Genomic DNA, 26,109 nt, shown 5'->3' with positions numbered 1-26,109 from the left:
AGTGTAAGAATAAACACATAACCACTGTAATGGTTATATGAGGTGCTTTATTGCAGCGCTGGGAAACCAGGGGCATTCGCCCAAATCTGGCTTCGACCTCGTCACATCGCGTTTGCAATTTATACACTAAAAATTTGGTCACTAATACATATTCAACACGGATTACACCATTAACTAATACATATGCATCAAGGATTACCACATCAGTCTGTTACGACATCAGCCTCTTCTGCGCTTGCGCAGCCCCGTCTGGTAGTCACATTGATGAAGTAAGGAGTCTTCCTCAGATGAAGTAAGAAGTCTTCCTCTCTCTGTCCTTTTCACCATTCTGTTCTTTGGATGTATCCCAACCATTGTTGTGATGCCAGCATTCTCTTATTCTCACTTGACTACCCTGGTGTGTCCATTAATTTCTGCTTCGATAGACTTTCACAATACTTTCTTAAATCCACCCATATGCCCTGCACCATATGTGATTATGTTAGCTCTTGCCACCTAGCCTACCATTGTTAACATTGGTTACTGAATAACTTTAGTACAAAACTACAGACAATACTGCAAAATTACAGTATTTCCAAACCCACACTATTGATTTATAAATTTTTCAAATATAATAATTTCTAATATTTAGTTATCGTAAAAATTTCACCCCTTTCTCTAACAATAGGACAAGGGGTAATGGGTTCAAAGTTAAACAGGGGAAGTTTAGATTGGATATAAGGAAGAAATTCTTTCCTGTTAGGGTGGTGAGGCACTGGAATGGGTTGCCCAGGGAGGTTTTGAATGCTCCATCCCTGGCAATGTTCAAGGCCAGGTTGGACAGAGCCTTTGGTGGCATGGTTTAGTGTTAGGTGTTCCTGCCTGTGGCAGGGGAGTTGGACCTAGATGATCTTAAGGTCCTTTCCAACCCTAACTATTCTATGATTCTATATAAAGTGCAGAGCAGAGATCTAGTTTTTAATGAGAATAATAATAATAAAAAGGCCAGGTTTGGGATTTCCCCCTCCCCCCCCCCAAATTTCCATTAAGGTTCCAGTGGTGAAGAAGATGTTTTAGATAGCAAAAGGATCAATTTCGTATCACAAAGAATTTATATTGAATTTATTAAAAATAAACCTTTACCTTAAACTTCAGATCTTGAAAGACCCTGCTGTCATGATTGTTTGTAAAAAAAAAAAAAAAAAAAAAAAAACAACCAAAAATTTCTGAGTATGGATATTTGTGAAAATTTTAGATTGGAATATTTTGTACGTAAAACCGCAATTATTTCATTGAAAGTTGATGTCTTATCTATAAAAACAGCAGAGAGAAAACAATAATCCTGTCTCCCATAAAAATGAAAGAGAATTTGTAAAAGCTCATCAGAAGTGCAGATTTGTCCATAAAAATTGTATTACTCTACCACTGGTACACTAAATGAAAATAAAACATGAAAATCAGTCTTACCTCAGGGTAGTACTTGCAATTATTGTGGTGTTTACACTTCTCAGAATAGAGCAATTCAACATAAATGCATGTTGACTCTAGATCTTAAAATCTGTCACAAACCTGTGTGTATATATATGCATACACATATACGACAGTAGTGAGAGGGGGAACAAACAAGGAAAATAGTGTCAACAGAGAATGCTGTATATTTCCCTTTAATAGATATTTTACTCAAAATACTTGTTACTTTGACCCTACCCCAAAAAACCTGTCAACTGCAGTTTTATTACTGAGAATGACTTGCAAAAGTTGTTTTATTGTTAATCATATTGGAAAAGATAATTTGGCAAAAATGTCAAAACTTAGTTGGCCATGCTCATACATGAGCCAAAATAACTGAGAGAGGTGGTTTTCTGTCTTTGCACAGATATTAGTCCAGCTCTGTTGGTGGTAGGATGGTGCTACTGTAACTTTAGTTTTTTAGTTCTCTCCCATATCTTGTTTTGCCACTCTGTGTTTTGCTTTTAAAGCAAGCTTGTTCTAAAGTCTCCCTGTGATCTATCTGGTTGATAATTTTTGCTTCTGAAATGCAACTTTTAGGTATTTCACATTAGGTATGTGATAATCCATAATTGCTTCTGTATTAATTCCTTATGTAACTTTGTGAGACATAATTACACACATTACAAAGTTCAGCCTGATGTTTTGAAGCCTGCCTTTAGTTCTGTATTCATAGTCGACATTTTTCTTCTCCTCTAAGCTTCTTTGCTTGCATATTAGAAATGATCTACATCTAGAATTAATATTGCTAGTCTTGTAAATTTTGATTTTCTACAAGTACCGTGGAGTGAATAGTTGTACCAAAGCTAACTCGAAAATAGTTTTTAAATTTGAAACAGTTATGCAAGTGAGCTGAAAATATAATTTTGAGTGTTAGTGAAGCAATTTGAGATGCTTCAGAAACAAACCGACAAACCAGTAGTCATGGCATTTGCATGCAGTAGAATAAGACCTCACAAGAAGTCCACGCTCTCTTGAATTTTAAGTGTATATGTATTTGGTTTAACCTTTTGTCTTCCGCAAAACTAACCAAAATTCTATTGTTTGGTATTTAGTACCCTAGCATTCAGAGGAATATATGTGTAAGCTGTATTTTTCAAGGTGTGCATTAATGTATGTGTTCATTTGATGTGTAGTCGGTTTTGAGTCCCATGGGTCCGTCTTCCTTTTGGTCCATCTTATCTTGATGAGGCTGAAGAGTTTCCCTGTTTTAGGTGTAGTCTCCCCTTTCAGGAAGAAAGGTGTTTGCCATTTCTTCGGAGGACATATTCTTGTGATCAGTTGATTTTTTGATTTTTTTTATTTTTTAAAGGGTACAAGATGGCTGGGGGTATTTGGTTAAAGGTCAACATATGAGTGTTAGTTTAGGTTGGGAGTGTATATTTGAATTGAATTTCTTTACTGTCTCCCCTCACTTTGTTTTTATGCAATGTGCTGTTGTCCCTGAATATACTAACTTAGGTTTGAGTGAAATAAAACAGAAGGATATGCTGCAACCACTTACAGGCATTCAGCCAGGTAAGATCTAGTTTGGGGCAATCCCCCCAGAGTATGTGTTACATGGACTTCAGGTTCTCAGCATCATTTGAATGCTTTATAAATCCACTTGTTCTGCAGACCTGCAAATTAGGTGCCCCTGAAGTAAAGTTGCAACAAGTTGCCTAATCAAACCCTGCCTGTGGAAACACTGTAGGTTTTATATTCAATAGACTACATATCACTGCATGTAAAATTACTTCCTTAATGAGCTGTTGATTTGTCTCTGTATTAGGCAACTTTCACTCTTTAAATTTTCTTCCTATCTTGCTCTAAATTGCTTGCACATCACATAAGTTGCTGAAATGTGCTAGTTAGGAGGTCTTTCTTAAAGCATCTGTTCTGTTTTGATGTATTCAAGTGGCTTTGAAGATAGTTAGAAGATACACTAGTTATAGAATCAGTTGTCTGTGGTTTGTTTACATCCATTTTAAAACCTTAAAACTCAGGTTTTGTTTCTTCTTTTTTTTCCTCCCTTGAGCTATTGGGAATTGCATTTGGTAATTAGTTGCTGGGTGTTAAAACCACAGGGGGTATATGTTGTTTTTCAAAGTAGCCATAAGATTCTGCTGTTTACTCCATCTACCTGATGGTTATGTTATTTAAAGAAGCACAGGGGAAGAAGGGCATAGTGCTAGATCCTAAAGTTTTTATTAGGGTTGCTGTTAATGACAAATGAGTTTGTTTCTGTCTTCTTCCCACCCAAAAGGAGCTGGCTTTTGTTTGAAATGCAGTGGGAAAATAATAGTTTGTTAAAATGAAATATTAGTGGAGTTTTTTTCCTCCTTTTCTGGCTGTTAAGAAGACGGTATGTTGATCATTAATAATGTGTGTTAGCTTTAAATAGCACAGGTTAGGTGCATATTGTCAGAATTAAAAGGAGGGGTGAATGAGATGAGTTAGTGTTACTCCTTTCTGGAAAGGGTGGGCAGCAAATCAAATTCAACACCTCTGCTCCTCTTAACAAGCAATAGAAAACTTTCCTGCTTTAGCTTTATGGGATTTGCTTTGGCAAAAACCATCAGTAACCCTTCTTTGGGTCTGCTACAAGCAAACATGAGGTATACCAGGGGAACAGTTCTGATCCGAAAAATCTTTAGAAAGAATGTGTGGGGCTGAAGTAATTCTTTTAAAGACTCAAAACTACATCTTGGAAACTCTCTTTTATTCTTAAAGTAGTTAAAAAGTTTCAAATGAGCAGTCTGTGCAGAATACTGGGAAGCCTCTCCAGTGCCAACATGGAGAAAGTTTCTTGGGTGAGGGCCAACTTAACAAATGCAAGCAGGCAAGCTTTGTGTTCAGACTTGTGTTTCAGCTTCTGCTGATGGATTTAATGTCCTTAGTGCTCAGGCACTGTGGCATACGTTGCAGGAAAAATACTACAGTACAGTGTGTTCAGTTTCATTCGCAGCTGTGTTTGATGTTGGAGGGTTAAGGGGAGGGGAAAGGATTAGCTACCCAGGATGCTCTGTTTGGAGGAGTAAATGAATTTTATTGTCGTCAGAACTACATTGCCATATGAGTTCTGAAAAGCATTTGGCTCCTGAGGATAACTGCTCTAAAAATAGATTTGGAGGAGAGGTTTCTCTTGGGTCCAGTTTCAGGTTCCTGCTGAGTTGGCTTTAGGAAACTTGTTTGCTCCTGTTGCAAGACTAGTGAGGATAAATTTTTTCTTATTTTGCTTTCAACATTAATTTTTGGAGATAACAACATACTTGGCTCTGTCCGTGGAAATCAAGAGCTATTGTTATGGCCGACGACACAGGTATAATCCTAATCTTTTGGGGAACAAATGGAAAATGTGTGGTTGCAAATACTGGCTATGTCTGATTTTATAATCAGCAAGATAACTAGCTTACTGTGGTATGTTTCGTACTCTGTTTACTGGTTTAGTCAGTGTTACAGACTGCCTCTGTTCTTTGATTAAATGTTCTCTGCAGTAGTGGGGTTTAATTAGTTTATGGCAGGCAGTTAATAGTAACTTTAGTTTTATCTTGAGTAGGATACATGTTAATGGAAGAGATGTTGTTTTGTCATCAGATACCTGACTTTCCAGTTATTTTGGGAGTATGTGAAATTAATAGGTGTCCTTTTAATGTAAGGTAAAGTAAAAGGAATTAATTTCATACATTTTTATCTAGATGTGACTCTTAATGCAGCGTAGGCGGGTTATAGGACTTTTAGAGATTTGCCGTTGAGACATAGAGTGCACTTTAAGACTTCTGATGTCTGCATAAAGACATCTGGTGGTGTAAGCGCAGGCTTACCAGATATGGCAAGTGACCTACTTCTGACATGGCTGGCCGCATGTGCAGAGAAAGGGCTTGAATTGAGAATTAACTGTCTGGAATGAGTGCTGAGCCAGCTTCAGTCCTTGCAATGTTTTGTTCTAACCCTGTGTGTAGGGTTATTTGTGCAGACAATGGGTAAATGTTATGTTACATAACTTCCATTTATATTAAAGCATGGCCTGATGAAGCTGCCATGGTTGAATTCTTAGGAGAAGTTTTCAAGAGTTTCGAAAGTAATGTCCCTGTAAGATAGGAAGCCACAGCATAAAAATGTATCTTTGTGACTGTTGTGAATGTTATCTTTATAGCAGGATCTGTTTTTGAGGGGTTTCCATGAACAGTCTTGTAGACTGGAAAAAATGTGGGAGATTATGCTTGATTACTTAAGTTGTATCTTCCTTCATTTCCATGTTCTTTTCCTCTAATAAATAAAGCCCCTCTCTTCAGAGGCAACTAGCAGTAAACTGTAGAAAACAGTAAGGTAAATGAATAAGTGAAACAAAATAAGATTCTATTTTCTGTTTGCTTTTTCTAATGCCTAGATTGCATGGTACAGAGTCATAACCTGGAATAATGTAAAATGTTTTCAGCCTTAAGGTTTAATTTTAAATGCACACAGAGCTTCCATTGACTGCATTGGAACACAAGAGTAGCAAAGTTCTGCTTTTACAAAGTATAATTGCTTATTTCTGAATATTAACATTTCCAGCTCAAGAGTACTTTAAAGAGTTTTCATATACAGTTGATCTTATTTCTGAGTGTAGTGGCACATGCTGCATGACTTTGCCTCTATTTTCAGGCTATCTGTACCTCTTTCTAAGAGAGATGTTATGATGGATTATGTATGTGAGCCTTGCACACATGTAATTAGGATACTGTGCAGCAGCAAGTGATACATGCTTGATGTGTGGCTGAGTTGTCTTGCTTTCTGAGTATTCTTGGACGGCCTATACCAAGGCAATTTTGTGTTTATATAGAAAGGAAACTAAATAGTTGGTATGTGATCTTTGTACAAAGTGCGCAATAAAATATTTTTTTTAGATTTTTTTTAGTCTTTTTATAAAATGCTGAGCTGAGTAAGAGCTGATGTGAGTCATTTTATTGGTCTGAACTCTCTATGTAGCACAGTGAATGTAATAAAAGGTTAGTTTATTACAGCTGTAAACCTGATGGCAAGCAGGGTCTGAAAGTACTTGTGGTAATATCTATTACAGAAATAAATAAATCAGTCACCAGTGTCTCATTAGTCATCTTTCAGAGCAATGTTAATATTTCAAGGCATTTTTCATTTTTTTGTACAATTAGTGGTGATAAAGGCATCAAACATTACTTGCAAGAAGTATTATAAATTTTTTCCCTACTTTATTATATTATCACAATATTCATGGCAAAGTTCCTCAAGTATTTAAAAATCATAAGAAATAGTTTTACTTCAATATCTAGGACTGGATAGGGCTGAACAAGCAAAGGCTAGTGCTTCGGAGGAAATGGAGTGAAATAGGCTGGTAGCTGTGGAACTGTGGCCAAGTGCCAGCCTTGCAGCACTAGTATCTGGAGGCAGAAGAGCAGACCTTGATCTTTGCAGACAGCCACAGGCATTTTTTTGGATGCATGTTTATTTGCTATATGTATCCCACTTTCCTGTAAATGATCCTAAAGGAATGGACCAAGCAATTTATTTTCTAGTCGTGATGTCCGTTTTAATCACCCTACCCATATGCTAGGTTGAGGTCTTTCCCAGTGGTTTGTTTGTAACTACTGTATTTTTTATACACATTTACTTTTCATATGTGCAGTTATAAATTAAGCTGTGATTTGCATTAAGTCTCTGTGTCATCATTTTACTTGTATGTTTCCATCAGACTGGGAGTCTAAAGGCATGTAGTGAATCTCCTTGATTTTTGCAGCTTGATTCTTGCAGCAGGGGAGATATTTTTGGCTGGTACAGTGTCTGAACATGGAGTCTTACCCTTAACATTGTTTAGATTTTAGAGCCTTCTTAGACTATTTGAATTTTCATGTTGTTTCTGTGAGCTAATTCAACTAGCTTTGAAACTTACTTCAGAAGAAAAGCTTTTCTTCCAAACTGTTTCTGCTGGTCTTATTGCCCTCTGGTGGCAATTTGAGAACTGTTGGCGTAAATGTAAAGCGTCTCAAAAATGTTAAGCTCTATATAAATATACACTAAAGGGGAGCAAGGGGGGATTTTCAACTAAGTTGTTAAGACAAATTGCATCTGGCGCTTTGGTGTTCGGTTGATTATAGGGCTTTTGCTTAGATGATCATCAAGCTTTCTACTGTAATTCACAGTGATGTGAAAAGCAAGCAACTAGCAAAGTTTAAAAACAACACAAAAATGTTACTCAAATGTTGTGTTCTGTGTAGTCATAAAAACCAATATTTATAATTGTATCGTAAATCATGATTTTCTTAACTTATACAAATCCATCTTTCCTATTTGTTTGCCTTATTTTTACAGAGACCAAACATGGAGGAGGTAAAAATGGAAAGAAAGAAGGCCTCTCTGGAAGCTCATTTTTCACCTGGTTTATGGTAATTGCTTTGCTGGGAGTTTGGACATCAGTAGCAGTTGTCTGGTTTGAACTTGTAGATTACGAAGAAGTTCTAGGTGAGAATTTTAAATATTAAGATGCTTCTAATATGGTTATGATATGCATTAAATGGAGGCCATTTTAAATAGCTGATTTGACTACTGGGGTGTTTGCAAATGACCTACGTGATAAAAATAGGCAATGTAGTTCAAAAAGTATATTTTAATGCTGAACTCTATTATGATGTTAAAATGGGATTCTCATAAGACTGAAAAAGGTTATTAACATACTGCATTTATTAAAGAATTGAAAAAGTTTCTGAGGATAGATCCGGATCTCTTTGTAACATCGGTAAAACAGTTCATTTGAAAGGCTAGTGTTGCCAGTTTTCTGATGGATTGTGTTGCCTATAATGTCAGGACAACTGATCAGTCATCCTTCCATAAGTGACTTGTTGAGTGACCTCAGGTTTAAGCTTATAAAGATGATTATTGTATCTCAATATGTCAATGTTAAAACAGTATTGCTAATATAATATGTAAGAGTGAAAATTAGTATTTCAGATTTCAGGATCTATGTCCGTATGTTGTAGGACTCAACCTGTGCTCTTGCAACTCCAGGTTTTATAAGCTTTACAAATCTGTTGGCACATGCTTCTTTTGATCTGGACTGATTTTAAGAGAAACTTCTGGTTTGGAACTTAATTGGGTCTAGTAATGCAATTAATGGTTTCTGTATTTTTACCATGCATGCAGCCAAAGCAAAGGATTTCCGTTATAACTTGTCAGAGGTCCTACAAGGTAGGATATTGGAGAAATAAGCTTATTTTGCAGTCTCTTGGCTGAAAAATGCGGGGGTTTTTTATGGTTTTAATTTTTTTAGAGAATTAATATTCTGCATTGTCACGAAACAGTCATTTCTCATCTGTCTCATTCTTCATGGTTTTGAAGATGATACAATTCTTATTTCTGGAGAACTACATTTATTCCATCAGTCTGCTGTGTTTAACCATAAGCTGATATAGATCCTTTCTAATTGATTGCTTCCGTACAGTAGTGATGACCTTATTTTTTGGTCTATTCTAGACCCAAGTCTGAACTTTTCTTCCACAAAACTGTTTTATAATTTTCTAAATACCCTGTTATGAACTGTATTTATTTTAATTGTAATCAAGTTCTGCCTTCATTTTGAGAATGTAAGGACTGTAAGGACTTAGAATTTTTTTGCAAAGAGTGCAGAGTTTCAATCCTATTAAAAGTTATGTCTGAACTTTGTCAGAAATAATTAGAAAGCTCACCACTCACATGGTGATCCCAGGACACTTCTAATCCTAAATACCATGATTCTGTGCTAGAAATTCTTTTTGGATAGAAACTGGGTTCTCCTGTGTGTGCTTAGGGCTGGTAGAGCTGCAGTTTAAGAAAAAAGTGAGAATTCTGATGTATTAATTGTCTACAAGAGGACTGACAACTTTTTTTGTCTGCTGTGAACACCATACAGTTGTTGATTAAAAATCATGAATGCTTTGTCCAAGAAGTATGTCGCTTACATAATTTTTCATGCCGAGTTCATAGAAGGTATCTGTCTATTTTTTTCCGCCCAAGAATTTAGAAAGGCAGGAAACCAATCTGAAACCAAATGGTGATTATTTGATTAATTCTTGTTATTTCTTTTCCATCAAACATGTTGAAAGTTCCTTGTGAACTGAGATTTTATTCTGAGCATAGTATGTTCAAATAAAGTGCAACACTTGATTATGGATTTATTTTAAATCTGTGAGTACCAAAATAATGTGTTGAAAAAAGACTAACTTGTGTTCAGTCTAAAGTCTAGAAATTGCAGAAAGGAACTTAAAGTATTTGTAAAATTTTCCAGGAAACTTAAAATTTAGATAAGAAGAGTATGGCTAAATGATTTTTAAAATACATGTCAACAACCTAGCATCAGCAGTCAACTATTGCACATCGAAAACACTGTACTGGAAACAAACTGCTGAATCCCTAATTCTCTCTTCTTTTTGCATTTCTAGGCAAGCTTGGGATATATGATGCCGATGGAGATGGAGATTTTGATGTTGAAGATGCTAAGTTATTGCTAGGCAAGTACAAACATGGGAGGAAAAATATATACAACTGTCATTTATGTTTGGCTTTTGTTTAATGTCAAAACAGTATTTCTGGATTTTTTTCCCAATTGGAGAATTTAAAATGATCTAATTGTGGTTGGGGTTTATCTTAATGCAAGTTGTGGGATTGTGTGAGCAACTTGTAGCAAGTTGTGTTCTTTTTTTACTAATATAGCAAGGTAAGTGGGAAGCATTTAATTAAAGGATGATTTCGATGCTGCTGTATCAACTGTTGAAAGATGTTTGTGATTATTAATAATAAGAGCTTAAGATGTTTCGAGAGTTAAAACATTACGGTAACGTGTTAAGCCAGGTCAATTTTAAAGTTGCTTTGAACAGGCCTTTGTACTTCTTTGATGACTGTTTAGCATATTTTGTACTGTCTTTCTTCTATTCTGAGTTCTTCACAAGTCTGTTAATTTTCTTTGCCTTTCAGAAATCCTGCGTGACATAGATTTATCTTTTTTTGAGGTTGAAGCTCTGGTTTTAGGTTTCTGTTCTTTGTAGTGTGTGAGAATGTCTCTCTGTTCACTGTGTATCTTCAGAGAGAAATTTCAGTCATCAGACATGCTGCGTGATACTGCCCTTCTACCTACATCTTCTAGCAGTTAAAGCACTACCATCTTTAGTCTCGCAGTCAAGCATTGGATAGATACTTCTTGCATACATGATGTTAGAAAGTTTACTTTGATTTGTTCAAGTGTAAACTTATTCTGGGCACGCAAACCTAACCAGTTAAATGAATGAACAAAACAACAAAAACCTGCAGCTTAGGAAATAGAAGCTTGAGCAGAGGGCAAAGTGGAATGTCTCAAACTAGTCAAGATTGTCAGTTATGGCTTGCTATTCGAAACTTGTATTATATTAAAAAAAAAATAAAAAGTTTATAGTCAGTTTATTTTTCTCCACTTCCACTTACGCTTGCAGAAATAAGCAACTCTTTTTGGGGGGGCTTATTTGTTTAATTTCTTCATGGCTTAAAGAAACCCCATGCAATCAAAATTACTGAACCACTTTGCAGTGGTGTGAATGCAAGAGTCACTCCTAAGAATCTCCACTGTCTACTCCAGAATCTACAGATTGGGCATAAATGGTGGATAAGATAACACTTTATGTATTTATTTTTATCTATATATATATAGTGTTATATATATATAAAGTGTTATAAGTAATTATAAAATTAGTTATAATCCTAATTTTTCTCTTTCTGCTATGTAGTGTATAGAAAGCAGATATCAGTTTCTTGAGTGTCATATTAGTTGGAGTCAGATTGCCAAGGTGGTAGTTAGAAATATGCTGCAGCTTTGTGACATCTCTGTCACTTGATTCAGCTGGGAATTCTGCCAGTATATGACAGTGTTTCTATTACAGGCTTGTCTTATCACGCATTTAAACCTTGTACTTCAAATGTGACATTAAAAGGTCACAGATCAAAAGTTATCTTTATTAATTATTGAATACTCGCTTAAATCACGATTTTATCTCATTTCAGAATATTTGATGCAGTACAAAAAAAAAAAAAAGCTTCACAACATTGGTTAAAATTGAGTATAAAAATATTTTTTCTAATAACTAGCATATAATATTATGAAGTTCCCAGAAAAAATTTTTGCTTGTTTGTGTTTAGCTTTTAACATGAGCTAAAAATTAACACCACTACACAGACTAGAATTATTTTATTGATGCAGAAACTGGAAGATTAAATTCCCTCTTGAGAAATCTGTCTTGCAAAATTAAGGCTTTGTGGGGAAGGAAGCCATATAGCAGGCCTATATTCAATTGCACGAGGGTATCATTGAATGCATAACTCCTTTTGTATTTTATTTTTGAGGATTTTTGTTAGTATATTTGCTGTGTGTGAAGACTTGCTGCTTTCTGGGGTATTTCTCTGGGTCAGTCTGCGATAACAGCAAGTGGTTTCTTTGCTAATTTAATATTGTCTTGAAAAGGAGATGCCACTGTTTGATATTTAATGCTAGGAAGTCGTCTGCTTTTTTCTTCTCTGCTCTTTAGCTATTAGTAAACTACTGTGTATTGAGACTGTGGCATGTACAATAGTTTAATGTTGTCCTCTTCCATAATCTTTAGGTTTTGCTACAAATTTCATGATTTAATTTACATATTGATGATAAATATATTTTTAAGTCAATTTAATTTTGGAAAATGCTTCTACCAGCTTAAGTTTGTTTTATATTTCAAAGAATGGTTTAGTAGCTGATAGCTTAGTAGTTTTCTCTACTTGGGCACACCTAAATAGAAGGATTACAGTTTATTGTTTGTTTCTTCTATGTATAAGGTATGATAGGGTCTGTTCTTTTTTAATTTCTTGAACTCAAAGGAGGTTTGATGGTTAAGTTCTCTAGAGGTATTAGTATAATTCTAAAAATGGTGTACAAGAAATGTGTTCTTCCCCTCTTCCCTGCTCCCCCACCCTCAAGTAAGAGAGAGAGAGGACAAAACCCCACCTAAAACCTGGCCAGCTACTCAACCCCAACTATATTTGTTGGTTAGTTTCATATCCGTTTATATAAAAATTGTACAGGATGGAAATGCAAACTTGTTGGAGCTAGCGTGCAGTTATCTTAGAGATTCTTTTCCAGAGGTATTTGTGAGGTCTGTTTACTGAATTCCATTTGGTAATGGGAAGAGAGGCTTAATCTACTCCTTTGAGGGCTCCTGTTGTTGATAACTCTCTTCCCACTTTTTGCCCTCTTCATTCTAACTGTTCTTTGAAGGAACTTGTTATTCTTAGGAGGAGTGTTACATCTATTTCCTTTGCTCGGTACAGAGAAACAGTGGCTGTAGTAGTATTACCCCAAAAATCATGTATAGAGACTACCAGTATCAGTTGTAATAGAGTCTTTGGAGCCGAGCCAGTTTTTTATGTTTTGGACCTTTTTTAACAAGCAACAATATCCTGAGAAATTCTGCAGAAATGCTTGCAGTAGTTAGTATAATTGTGGAACTGCAGCTACAGAAAGTCGTCAAAATATTGTTCTTGTGTGTTTAGTTCAGAGTAGTTTGCCTAGGCAAAAAATGGGGGAAAAAACCCGCCAAAACAACCTGGTGTATTAACAAACCGAGGGGAGTGAACAGTAGAATTCAAGCTTTTGTAAACCATCTTTTTTTCCCCTGGTTCACCTATGGCAGAAAAATATGTTTTCAAGTAGTTGTACTAAGATTGCCCATTCAGAAAATCTGTGGTGAGATAATAGGAGTTCTGATAAACACTTTTGTATGGCTCAGCTGTTTAGAAGTTTCATACTCTTCTCTGTTTTTCTCATGGTCTACTGTAGCACCTTCAAATGTTAAGGCATGTATATGCTCATTCTCATAAAAGACATGTTTCAGGAGAAGAAAGGCTGTGACTTGTTAAATTAATGTGGACAATCCCTATGCCCCATTGATTGTGGCAACACTGTGAATAGATAAGGATTTTGACTCCCTTGATCACTCTTGGGTTTAAATAGTAATGTTTAGACTTCTCTTGAAATAAACTATTTCCTCTGGGTCACTGATTTAGCATGGTATTCACTGGGCAGTTCCATTTTTATCGCCTTTTTTAGGTACTTCTTACCATGCTTATTTGTGCCTATTGGTACCTGAGTTTTACATTGAAAAGGAGTTCTTCTTGTTCGTAGGAATGAATGAATTAAAAGCAGTTTGACTATTAATTAGTTTGGGTTTTTTTTATTGTAAGTCTCTAAGAAAGAAGAAAAGGTAAGTTTATGAAATAATGTGTTACTTTGGGTAACTCAAGCTGAAGTGTCTTGTATTCTTAACCCTTAGATTCAAAGGCCATTAATACAATCTTTGGTAGTTTCTGTAAAGAATTCGAAAGAAAAGGTTTGGGGGATGGTTGTGTGGTGGGGTTTTTCTTATGGTAAATACTGTAAGACACATTCTTCCAGTTTGTCTTTCCCTTTGGTTACCTAATCTTTTCAAAGAAAATATGCTGGTGTACTCTGTATTACATTTTACAAAGATAATTGACTGAGGGTCTTATTCTTGATTTAGTGAAAGGACATCTATATAGTTCTTCGCAGTGCTTACAGAAATACTCTCTAAAGTCTGGAGTGTTTTGAATGGTATTTTGTTTATTGATCTATTTTTAATGCCAGTTTCCAGCAGCATAGAATGATAAAAATATTTATAATTCTGTTTATAACTTAGTTTTTTTAAATTGTTATTTTTAGATTAAGCTTTCAATTTTTAAATTAAGATTTCATTCTTCAGTAAATGTACTTACTTTTTTTTACGTCTTTACATCATACTTGGGCCAAAATTCGGAAACAGTTTAGAATGATGATTGTCTACCATGCATGAAGTTAAGTCTAAAAATTTAATTTTTGTAGAACTAAGCCATGGAAGAAGTTGGAGAGGGATATTTGTAATACCTTGATTGCCTCCTGGATTCAGTCTCTCAGTTTTAAAATTTTGAGCTATCCTGTGAAAAAATTAAAGAGAATGGCTGGTCACTCAAGTAGAGGTTCTGGACATCCAGGTACAAGGATGTGGAACATCATGGACTTGGAAGTTTCCTCAGAATTATCATTGATACTTTCACTATGTGCTGTAAGAAAAATGTGTTGAAATGTGCTGAATGTCTCTGCCATGAACTCCTCTATCTTGAATGTTTCATTAACCTACACCTAATATTGCTTTGCAGTCTGCATGTGCAACGTTTTCACTTAATCTTATGTCTCAACAATTTGTTTTCACCCTTAGCCCACTGTGCTTCTCCTTTCAACACAAACCAAGGTTTGTTCTGGTTAGAAGTAGGGGAAGCTCCTTCCTGTCCTGCTTTGACGTTTGTCATTGCTTGGTCATTCTGTTGTGCTTTTCTCAGAATGGAAATGTTGAAATATTATTTAGTACTGACTGTAAACCAGTGGATTTCAATTAAAAAACAACAAAAATTCCCAAACAAAAAACACCAGACAGGAAAAAAAGAATTAATTATGGCTCATTGATATTTTACAAACACCAGTTAGATCAATGAATTTCATAGCAACTGCTGGTATCTGAGAGTTCAGAAGTGACAAGCTCTTTCTTTGCTGCTCTGACCATCTTTTCTTCATCTGATTTTAGCCTGGTTTAGATCTTCTGTGGAACAATACACACTTTCATATTGACTACATATTCATTTTCATCTACTGTTCTGCATGTCCTCAGGTTTGGAAGTAATTCCTGGGGAGCAGGTATATCATGTAGAATATATATCATAGAAAAAAGTCCCAAACAAGCAAACAAACTGCGGAGCACCACCCCCCAGCAATTAAGGGTCCACACTTCCAATCAAAATCAAAATTCTGCATGGTAGAATAATTTATATCTTTAATAGTATGTCTGTGGCAAGATCTTTAAATACTGTTTGCTTTTGGGTGTTATTTTCAGCTATCAGCTGCAAGCTGTCAAATTTGAACATGATGGGTTTAAAAAGGGCAGATTGGATGATTTTAAGTAGTGTGAGGATAAATGTTAAAGAACTGCCTGCATTAAGGTAAATGCCACGGCAAGAAAACTGAATATAAATGGTTTTGGTTTTATGACTAGGAACAAAGGAAAGCAAAGCTGCTGCATTTTGGCATAATATTGTGCATGTTTATTGTCCAAATTGTAGTTCGTACTTTGAAAGATTCAGCTTTCTTAACGTCTTTCTATTTTCTGATTAGCATTCCTGTAAAGACCGCTGTCTGTGACATGTCTTTCACAGATCCTCCTTTTACAGTTTCCTCTTTCCACCTAACTGCTGTCTTTCTTGTTTTTTTTTTTTTCTTTCCTTCCCTCTTTCTCTCTCTCTTTCCTCTATTCTTGTGTAGGCCTGACCAAAGATGGCAGTAATGAAAATATTGATTCCCTTGAGGAAGTCCTTAATATTTTAGCAGAGGAAAGCTCTGATTGGTTTTATGGCTTTCTCTCATTTCTCTATGATGTATTGACTCCTTTTGAAATACTAGAAGAAGAAGAGAGCGAAGCTGCAGATGATGTTGATGGTACGTCACAGAATGAAGGGGTTCAGGGAAAAAAGACTTGTGTTATTTTGGATTTACAGAACCAGTGACTGAGAGACTAATTTGATTGGCTTTCAAAAATGTCCATGAAATCATCAGTCTTAATATAACAAGAATTCATGGCATTGCGGGGCAACTCCCAACTGGACGCTATAAAGATTGAACTTGAAGTCAGCTACACAAGGTAGTCTTACTAGTTGAAAGCCTTCAGTTACCTTTCCATTTTTGTGACAGGATGACATACTACACAGTTGTGTAAATATGTAGAATAAAACATGTATTTGTGGTTGTGTAGTTGGTTTCTGTATGTGCTTCAATTTGTGCATTTTGTGCACAAAGCTTACAAAGCTGAGTGTAATAACCTCTATTAACACTGTAACATTTGTCTTTCTAGCAAACGTTAACTAAAGTGTTTTGTAACAGCTTTAATTGTAAAGTATTCTAGCATGACTGCGTTATGTAAATACGTATTTATATGTTAATCCTTACTATAGACATGACAATGATAATTCTCTTGTGAAATATGATTTTAATAAATAACTTATTTTGTGATTCACTGATTTCTCAGATAGATTCTTTTTACTTGTTTGAATAAAAGCACTCCGTTTAAAAGTGCTTGAAAATTTTACAGAAGCATTTATTTCTAAGTTAGCTGTTATCTGTTGTATTCAGAAGATACGATGTCATCATATGGTTTGTTCCCACTGATTTGACTATTTTCAAGCTAAGTTTTCAGTCATTTTTTCAATATAACAATTGCATCAGAAGGGCTGTTCTAAATTTGAGGGTATTTTTAAGTGGGCCTTTTATGGAAGTGGGAGGCTGTGACTGTGTGTTCCTCATGTAATGCTGAATCTATTAAAGACAAATTGGAAATAAGATTGTCTTCTATTCCTTGCTAAATTCAAGAGCTTAATGCAGTTTGAAAATTTTAAGCCTTTTCCTGTGGAACTGTTTTATGATAGTTGTTCCAAAAATATTTTCAGTGTACATGAATTCTGTCCACTATCATAAAGATACTGGTCTAGAAAGGGGAGTTGATAATTGTGTTTTGCAGTTTGTATCTGATACTAAAAGCTGAAACCAGGCTGTCATTTTAATAAATGAATACTGTACTCAATCAGATTATTATTAGAATTATTGTTTATTGTGATGCCTGCTATGCTTAAGTTCATATCAGTTTCCCATATAAAGTTTATACTCAGGTTTTAACACTGGTGGATGCAGGCTGAAATTTTAATCTTTTTAAATGAAATTAATTTTCACTTGCTCTGGCATGGCAATTTAACATGCCTCATTAAAGAAAAAAAACCAACCCCAAACTTCCAGGAAGTCATCCAACTCAGGGTTTTACTTAATCTTTTACAGGTAGTAAAAAAGAAGTGTTAGTGTTAAGCAAGTGAAATGCTTGAAAAAAAAACTAACAACATTAGGATGTGTTAATACTGTTGCTTGGGATTTATGAATGGAATAGAGCCATAAGAACATTAGTCACATTTTCTTCCAAATATTTTAGGATTTGGATATAAGAAAGTACCATGCAAATTTAATGTTTTTTAGGATGATATATATGAAGCATAAAGCAAAGGGGTGGGCACACCCTGTACATTATGAAAATAAGTGGTAGTAGATCTGTGGAATATTAGTGATAAGTTTCTTAGCGAGTGGAAGAAACTTGTGAAGTCTGACACATAGGAAATAAGCAAGCTTGATTTGTTTGGTCTCTTTAATTTTAGAAGCACATTTGAATTAAAAATAAGAGTTTCATCACTATTGTGGGATAATAATAACAGTATGAATTAGAAATACTGTCATTGAATGTGTAATTCTTTTGTAGATACTTCAGTAACGGAGCTAGATATCCTAGAAGAGGAGTAAAACATCTACTATGAGGATTCTGTGTAATGAAGTTCATACCAAATAGTTAAAATATACACTGATAATCTGGTGAAGTTTCAAGTGAAATAAACAGATTGCAGCTTTCAAGTAGTTGAAGCAGGCACTGAAATTGGTAATGGTTATATCAGTAAACCGTAAATAAATTTAACTGGGGCTGGGGAGATAAAATGCTGACCAAGAAAGTTCTACTTTGATATCATGGAAGTTCCTTGTTTTTACTGAGTGGAAATCCACAATTATAATGGTAATAAAGAATTTGTAGGAGTAAAAAGGCTGGGAGAGTGGGGAGTGGAGGGACATAGGATGCACCTAGGGGAAATATTAACAGTAAGAGTGTTGTTTCTGGAATGTAGGTGTTTGGTTTTTGTGTGTGTGTTTGTTGGTTTTTTGTTTTTTTTCAGAAGTGTTCATTCTTGCCTCGTGTTGCTCGTGTTGAGGTGCCAGTTAAACCCTCATGAATAGTTTTGACAGAGCAGAACTGTCAAAGCTCTCAAAGTTTAGGATAAAGTGTTCAATTTTAATGTATTGGATTAATTGTTGTGACTGCAAGCAGGAGGACTTGGCTAGTGAGGTTAATAATAAGATTTAAATGAGTATTTGGTTTATAATAGCATGGCAGAGGTTTCTTTTGTGTTTTTTGGTTTGGTTGGTTGGTTGTTTTTTGGTTTTGGGTTTTTTTTTTTAAGCAATTTAACAGCAAAAAGGTTATACTGAGTATGACATGCACATGAAGAAGGAAAACTGAACTGTATCTCAACCCTTGCTTCTAAGTCCACACAAAGTGTTTGAAATCAGTTGAGGAATTTGAAACCTAACTTTTTAGTGTCACTTGTGGCTATCAGTTATATAAAATAAAGTCAGTATATTAGTGCTTTAAAAGAAGTCCAGGGAACTTCCAGTGTGCTTTTAAACTGCAGTTAGAAAGCTGTAGCAGCTTTGCCTTCTGATATAGTTTTAGAATAATTATTTTTACAGGCAAAGCTGCTGCTTTCTACCTGCATTTTTTTGGTTTGAGAATTTTAAATAGGAGCAAATTAGTAGCAAACGGTGTTTTTTAATGAAGAAAATACATTGTTTAAATCACAGGAACTTGCTAGATTTTGTACCTGGTTAAGAATGAGAATTCAGTGGTTTTATGTTTAATTGGCCATGGATCTTTCATTAGCTACCTTCATATTCCTTATAGGCTATTTATATTATATTTTAGAGAGCTCCAAAAGTAAAAGTCTGTCTAAAGTAGTAGTCTTCCCGTTTGGCCAGCATTTTTAGAAATAAGTGGGATGTTTTGCTGTCTCATTTTCTCTTGTTGGTGAATGTTTGATAGTTTAGCTGTAAGACTTCAGCGAAAGTTTACAAACTTTAAACAAAATACTGCATTAACCTTTGTAGCTCTGCCTTGCTTTGTTGTGGTACTAATGTAAAGAAATTGTACGGAAAAATCCTTGATACCCGTATATCTGAAATGGTTGAGAATTTATGGAAGGTTTGAACCCCAGACTTCTGTGGCTACCTTCAACAATATGTGAAAGTAAGACAGCGTTCTATGGGGGAGGAAATCACAGCGCTCATAATTTATAGAATTAACTTAGAATTGAAGAAAATAAATTCATAATTGTTTGCATATCTGTTGAAATTCTTACTGCAACAACTTTTTGCTAGTACTTCCCCCTCACCCATCATGCATAATGGTCTTCTTTGAGAATGTGTTCAATCTTTTGCTCCTGACATTTGTTTTAAGGTCAGTCAGTGAATAAGGCTTGCCACCTGTAGGTTTCGGTTTATGGTAATTTGCATTATTAGTTAGTCTCAATTGGCTGGCCTTAGGAGAAATTGAATTTTTATTGCAGTTATTCATGTAGGTTATGGTTGGCTTGGGGGGGAGGAGAAGAATGCATTGAAGCATTAGGATTTTCATTTCATTTCATGGTCAGATGGAGTGGGGGAACCACCTATACTGTAAAAATTCTTTGATTAGTATTTGAGAGCTGGAGAAAAGCTGTTGTGTACAGTGTAGTAATTGGGGATATTTTTCCTATTCACTTGCCATAATTTAAACAGCTATCATAACGATAGCACAACAGCATGAAATATGCTAAATACTGTCTTTCTGGTTGTGACAGATTTCTTAAGATGAGGGTAATAAAGGCAAGGCATGCCTTTTGGTTTCTTGTATGTTCTCATGCAAAATGCAACATAAGTGTTTGTGACTTCAAAAAAGAAAATGCTTTCTACCCTGTGTCTTCAATTTAGGTTTTTCTTCTAAAATTATGAAATTACAAATAAGCAAGAGATATTAAAGCAACTTACTGAGAATGTTTTGAGAGTAATTTTGTTATTTTTAATGCTTGTGTTAATTAAGAAAAAAAAGCTGCATTGCATTTGCCCTTGCATTTGGGACAGTTACAGGCTTTGGTATGCATACAGGTAACGTGTTAAGTTTCAGGTAAGTGGGTGCTAGCTTTATCAGTAAGACACTTTGTTTAGCGGAAGACCTTGTATATCCAATGTAGAATATTGTAAATGCAGAATAGTAGTAATAGTTACGTGCAGGTGCATAGGAAACAATCATAGCTTTTTCTGACTTGCACTTCTGGAGAAAGAAAATGGGAGAGAAAAAAGGTTAATAATGGTTTTGTCTTGCAGGTTTGTATTTCCATTTTTAGCTGTGCAGTTTTAACATCTTTTGCTAATTTGCTGTATGATAAAGGAAGTTTTTGATAGGATCTTGTGATTTAAAGCAAGAGTCTGAAAACAAGCCCTACTTTTTAAAGCTTGACACTTTGTTACCAAGGCTTCACACAAATCCCAGAAGGGTAGCAAGTCCTGTCTGTCAGCTGGATAGTGCTAACATTGACTGTATGCTTTCTGTGGTAAATGTGAAGTAGCCTCTTCCCTTTTCACATGTAAGTGGATAAGACACAATAATTAGCTTGCATTTGTTGCATGATGCTGTAGGTTAAGAGGATTTATGCTCGGAGATGATGTGGTGAAGCTGATTTATAAGATTTGTATTTTATGTGTCAAAACCTGTTGTATAGCAAGGCTACCAAAGTTTTCACTATTACTAAATGAATAATATGAAATTTATATATGCAAGAAGAAATGTCAGGTTTCTCAGTATATTGCTAAATATGCGAATGTTATCTATCGACATAAATGAAACTTCTCAAAAAGACTTGAGTGCTTTGTATTATCTTTTGGTTTTGTTTTGCAGTGCTTTTGTATTTCCAAATAAAAATACTATTCACGTTTTTCTCTTGATACTGAAATTCTAAAGCTGTGTTCTTACTTGAGGGTTCTTTTTGTGGAGGTTGTTCTTGAAGATTTTCACGAGGTAAAAATAGAGGAAATGACTGGATTTTGTTGCAGAATTAGAATGCTTTGTAATGTTCTGAGTTTCAAAGTATCAGTTAAGATATTATGTACCATTAAGCATTTGGTAAAAATAACCACTTAGACGTGAATAATTAATTTTTAGTATGACTGCTTAAAACAGTTCTTTGGAAAATACTGGAAACCTGTCCAGCTATGTTAACTCTGAAGCCTACTTTTTAATTCCCTGACTCCCAATAGTAGCCATTTCTGATGTTCTATCATAACCATATTGATGGTTATAAATTCTATATTTCTTTTTGTATTGCCATCTCTGGCCATTTATAATGTAGTAAAAAAAAAAAGTTCAAAACCAAGTGTGAAGACACTTGAATTGAAACTTAGAATAAAGGTTCACAAGCTCAGTTACATGATTCATAAAATTCTGGACATTGATTTCTGTCTCCCAAGGCTGCAAGAGCCTATGTCTTTGCCAGTCATTTTACTTAGGTGCCAGATTTTATCACATGCCCCAGGACATTGCTGTCTTGGAAAAGTGAAGTGATTTTGCACTCATGTCTGCTTCAGGCTCTTTGGGCTTCACAAATGAGACTTCCCTGTGTTGTAGTTTCTGTAGGGACCCAGTCCAAGTGGAAATCAAGATGCAGCAGGATTTCTGTCTTGTGATTATTGCATAATAGGACTTTGAAATATTAATTTCAAAATGAATACTTTTCCTGTTAATTGGTCTCTTCATAGTATGCTAAAGTATGCGTGATTTACAGAGTTATTTCATGCATTGATAATTTACTGAGAATCTTAAAACTCTTCATTGTATAAAAGCAGATTGAAAGAAATTACTGCTTGCCTGAATGTTTAACAAGGGAAGTATCAATAATCAGCGAACAAGGTATTTCGTAGTCTTTCAGTGTAGTACATTTACTTTTATTTAAAAACAATTTCAAACATAAGTATTTTAGTTTTTATGTGTACAGGTATTTGTAAAATTTTCTGTTTTCCCTGACAAGACGTGATCTTAAAGAGTATATTTTAAAACACTCAGTAACATTTAATTTTACTATGAAAAGAGGGGAGGAGCTGGGAATTTAAATATGGCTTTGTGCAGCTTTGCTGAGTATCTCTTATTATTTATAGTTTCATTAATGCTGTAGTATAACAAAGTTGGAATCTATCTTCCTTTTATATGAGAAAATTACTTATTTTTCCGTGCACTGTCTATAAGGAATAAGATTGAGTAATGAATTTAGCTATATTAGAACTCTGGATTTAAGCAGTGATTGTAATCTGTGAGGGGAAAAAAAGGCTTTTATATCCCAGGTATGAGTTTGTAAGGAAATTATTGTAAAAATTTTATTTTTACCTGGCTAACCCATTTTAAAGAAATATTGCCCATAATGTCAATGCTTGGTACTTTCAATACCTGCAAGATAGAAATTAGATTCAAGTTTATTACAATGACTTTAGTGGCTACATTCTTAAATTTATGTGTTTATTTTATTTGTAAAATGTTGGGGGTTTGTATTGGTTTTAAGAGTAACTTTTGATGTATATTGTTACTGGAAACATAAGACTGAGGTTCAGACGTCCAGCATAGGTGCTTTATATATCTGAGAAGCCTAATTATGTGACATGGGAATATCTCTTCTAGTTTAATAAGTTTATGTATAAGTTTTAAAAGTATATTTAACATAACTTTTGTTAACTTTCTAGTTGTTTTTTTGCGTAACAATGCACAAGATTTTTGTTGTTAAGGTGGTTCTGTTATGATTTAGGTCTTAATCCACAGCAGCATGATGGTGATAATCCTATATATTTTGACAATGTTAGAAGATAAGACTAATTTTGTTTTCTTTTTTTGGGTGGGGTGGGTAGAAGGCTTTTGCCTCCAAGCCTTTTGTGTATTTACATGTAAAGCACAGTAAAGGTGTTGAATAACTTGTTTCTGTTTGTTACAATGGGTAATAGGGCAGCTCCTTACTTTGGAGAGTGAGATTGGCTTTTTTCTAGTGAAAGTCTCAATAGCCTTTAATAGCCTTAAGCAAAACAGTATTTTAGCTGAAATGAAATGGCCATGAAATATGAGCAGTACCTTTGCCAAAACACACATTCTGCAACTGATAAAGAAACAAATAGTAATTCATTGTAAGAAAATGCTCAATTTATATAACCTACATTGCATACGTGCTTGAAGATCTTTAACTTCATGTTTATTAAATATTTATAAAATCATATTGAAACATAAGTTAGTGGGTTTGTGAGAGAACTCAATACCTAGCAGAGAAATCAGCTGGGATATTGGTCATAATTAGTTGGCATCACACTGTTTGGAGTGAACTGAGCTAGCTCTATGAAGTTAGAGAAGCATCTTAAGTAGCATGAATCTAGTAATGTGATACTTTTCTTGGATTATTAGTCTCCCATCTCAGTACTTGTGGTGGTCTTGCTACTGAAGATGCTTTATTCTTAATGAGTTAACATCATCTCTCCATTGCACTGCAGTGTGCTGTGTAAAGATAACTTTTCACATAGCATAACAAAGTCGAAAATTTTGTCATGTTTGTTGAACATCACAGATGTGTTCATAACCTATTTCCATTTTGCAACAAATCAGGTGAGGAGCCAGGAGGGGTAGCCAAGAAAAAAACTAGAGTCAAAGGTATTCTTAATGTTCTTTTTCTTGTGGAACTTTATGCAGATAATGATGTCTGAAATGCATGCACATTGCAAATACAAACTGCAGATTATAATCATGTTTACTAATACTAGCTATGTTGGCTAAGTGTTGGCTAATGGTAGAGCAAACTATTATCCTTCCCATTTTTCATTGTTTCGGTGGCGTTTTTCTTAATACTGATTGTAATTTAGTGGCAATGTGAGTGCTTTCCTAACTAGAGACTTCGTTTGTGCAAGTTTTATTTATTTTACAGGAGTTGTTTTGTTTGGATTACAAGTAGTTTATGGTAACTTCATATTGTGCATGTGTTTAAAGACAAAAACAAAATAAAAAAAACAATGTTCTGATTTATGTGCAGACTTTACTCTCTGTGAAATCCTCCTTTAGTTATCTTATATGAATTCTTAATGCTATTACTATATCGTAATTGGACTTGAGCACCTTAATTCCTAATCAAGTCTACTTAAATAGTTTCTTTCTTTCTTATGGAAGGAGACATTTAGGTAAAATTCAACAACTTCCCTTTTAATATCATTGCAGGATTGACTGAAGTGATGAAACTGATAATTTTTTCAAAAAGCTTAAAGTAGGATAGCTTGCAACCAATTTCTACTATATATTTACTTATAATTGCATTTCTTCATGAATAGAACATAATGGTCTAAATGTTTCAGTGCAGCAAAGAGACTAAAAAATCTAATTAGCCTTAGCAAAACACCAAGGTACCAGATGTAGTTCAGGTACTTAATTTCTTAGATATGCTCAGCTATTTCCACACAGCATGGCATTATGTAAAGAACACAGTCTCTTTGTTTCATTAAAGGCATTTAGACTTTAATGTGATTTTTCTAGCAGTATGTGAAAAATGTGCACTCTTTATAGTATAAAATCGCATTTGGGAAAAAGTGCATTTCCTGAGGGAAGCTCTCATGCTCATGTATGTATGTGACTTCTCTTGGCATCTTCTGTACAAGCTAAAATTTTCAGCATTGGTTCACATTATGCTTGGTATGACTTGGTTGCAAATTGCTTGTTTCTAAATGTAATGTAAATGTAATTTAGCAAGTCATTCCTGAGTTTGTCATTATTTGTCAGTGTTTGATATAAGAATGAAGAAATGGTATGATACAGTTTGAATGCTTTATGCCAAAAAACATTTGGAAAAATATATGATGTTGTTCCTTTTAGTCTGAGCTGTGTGACTGAATTGTTCATTCCACAGAAATGTTACGCAGCGGTTAGAGGCAGATGTTACAGGAGAAATGTCACTTGCCTGCTTTTTACCTCACAGACAGCGATTTCTTTCAGAAGTCTGAATAAAAACAGAGCTGTTGTATTTTATATATGAAATTGTGATTGCTTTTTCACTAATATGAGAATATTAATTTTAAAATTAAATGTAAATACTGTATTTAAATCAAATGCAAATGCTGCTGGAGGAATCCAGGAGAGCTGCATACAGAGATTTTATGGAAAAAATTGTAAATTTTATTGAGTTAAAAATTATTTTGGAGAATGCTGCTGATACTGGCAAATATTTTTGGAACTGTGGGCAAAGTGGAAGTAAATATTAAACATCTAAATTCCAAGGATGTTGTTCTGACTGTTCTTCAGATGTATTACCTAGATACTGTCACAGCCAAATGTGATTTGAAATAGAGAAAATAAACACAAAGAATACAACTCCAAAAGTAAAGCAAGCAAAAAAAGTATTACTAATAACACTATAGAATCATAGAATAGTTAGGGTTGGAAAGGGCCTCAAGATCATCTAGTTCCAACCCCCCTGCCATGGGCAGGGACACCTCACACTAAACCATCCCACACAAGGCTTCATCCAACATGGCCTTGGACACTGCCAGGGATGGAGCATTCACAACCTCCCTGGGCAACCGATTCGTGTCTCACCACCCTAACAGGAAAGAATTTCCTCCTTATATCCAATCTAAACTTCCCCTGTGTAAGTTTTAACCCATTACCCCTTGTCCTGTCACTACAGTCCCTGACAAAGAGTCCCTCCCCAGCATCCCTATAGGCGCCCTTCAGATACTGGAAGGCTGCTATGAGGTCTCCATGCAGCCTTCTCTTCTCCAGGCTGAACAGCCCCAACTTCCTCAGCCTGTCTTCATACGGGAGGTGCTCCAGTCCCCTGATCATCCTCATGGCCCTCCTCTGGACTTGTTCCAGCAGTTCCATG

General features: G+C 35.0%; 1 protein-coding gene across 1 annotated transcript in view; it reads left to right on the top strand.

Moving 5' to 3' along the window:
* Window positions 1–26,109, top strand: part of ASPH (aspartate beta-hydroxylase) — a 124,963-nt gene that overhangs the window by 16,907 nt on the left and 81,947 nt on the right. The window contains exons 2-3 of the mRNA XM_065668344.1: window positions 7,795–7,944; window positions 9,897–9,965. Coding sequence (XP_065524416.1) covers window positions 7,795–7,944; window positions 9,897–9,965 — 219 coding nt within the window. The remainder of the gene's footprint in view (window positions 1–7,794; window positions 7,945–9,896; window positions 9,966–26,109) is intronic.

Source organism: Lathamus discolor, chromosome 2 (genome assembly GCF_037157495.1).
Source record: "Lathamus discolor isolate bLatDis1 chromosome 2, bLatDis1.hap1, whole genome shotgun sequence".
NCBI lineage: Eukaryota > Metazoa > Chordata > Aves > Psittaciformes > Psittacidae > Lathamus > Lathamus discolor.
The sequence above is the reverse complement of the archived record's forward strand: the minus strand, read 5'-3'. Positions and strand labels throughout refer to the sequence as shown.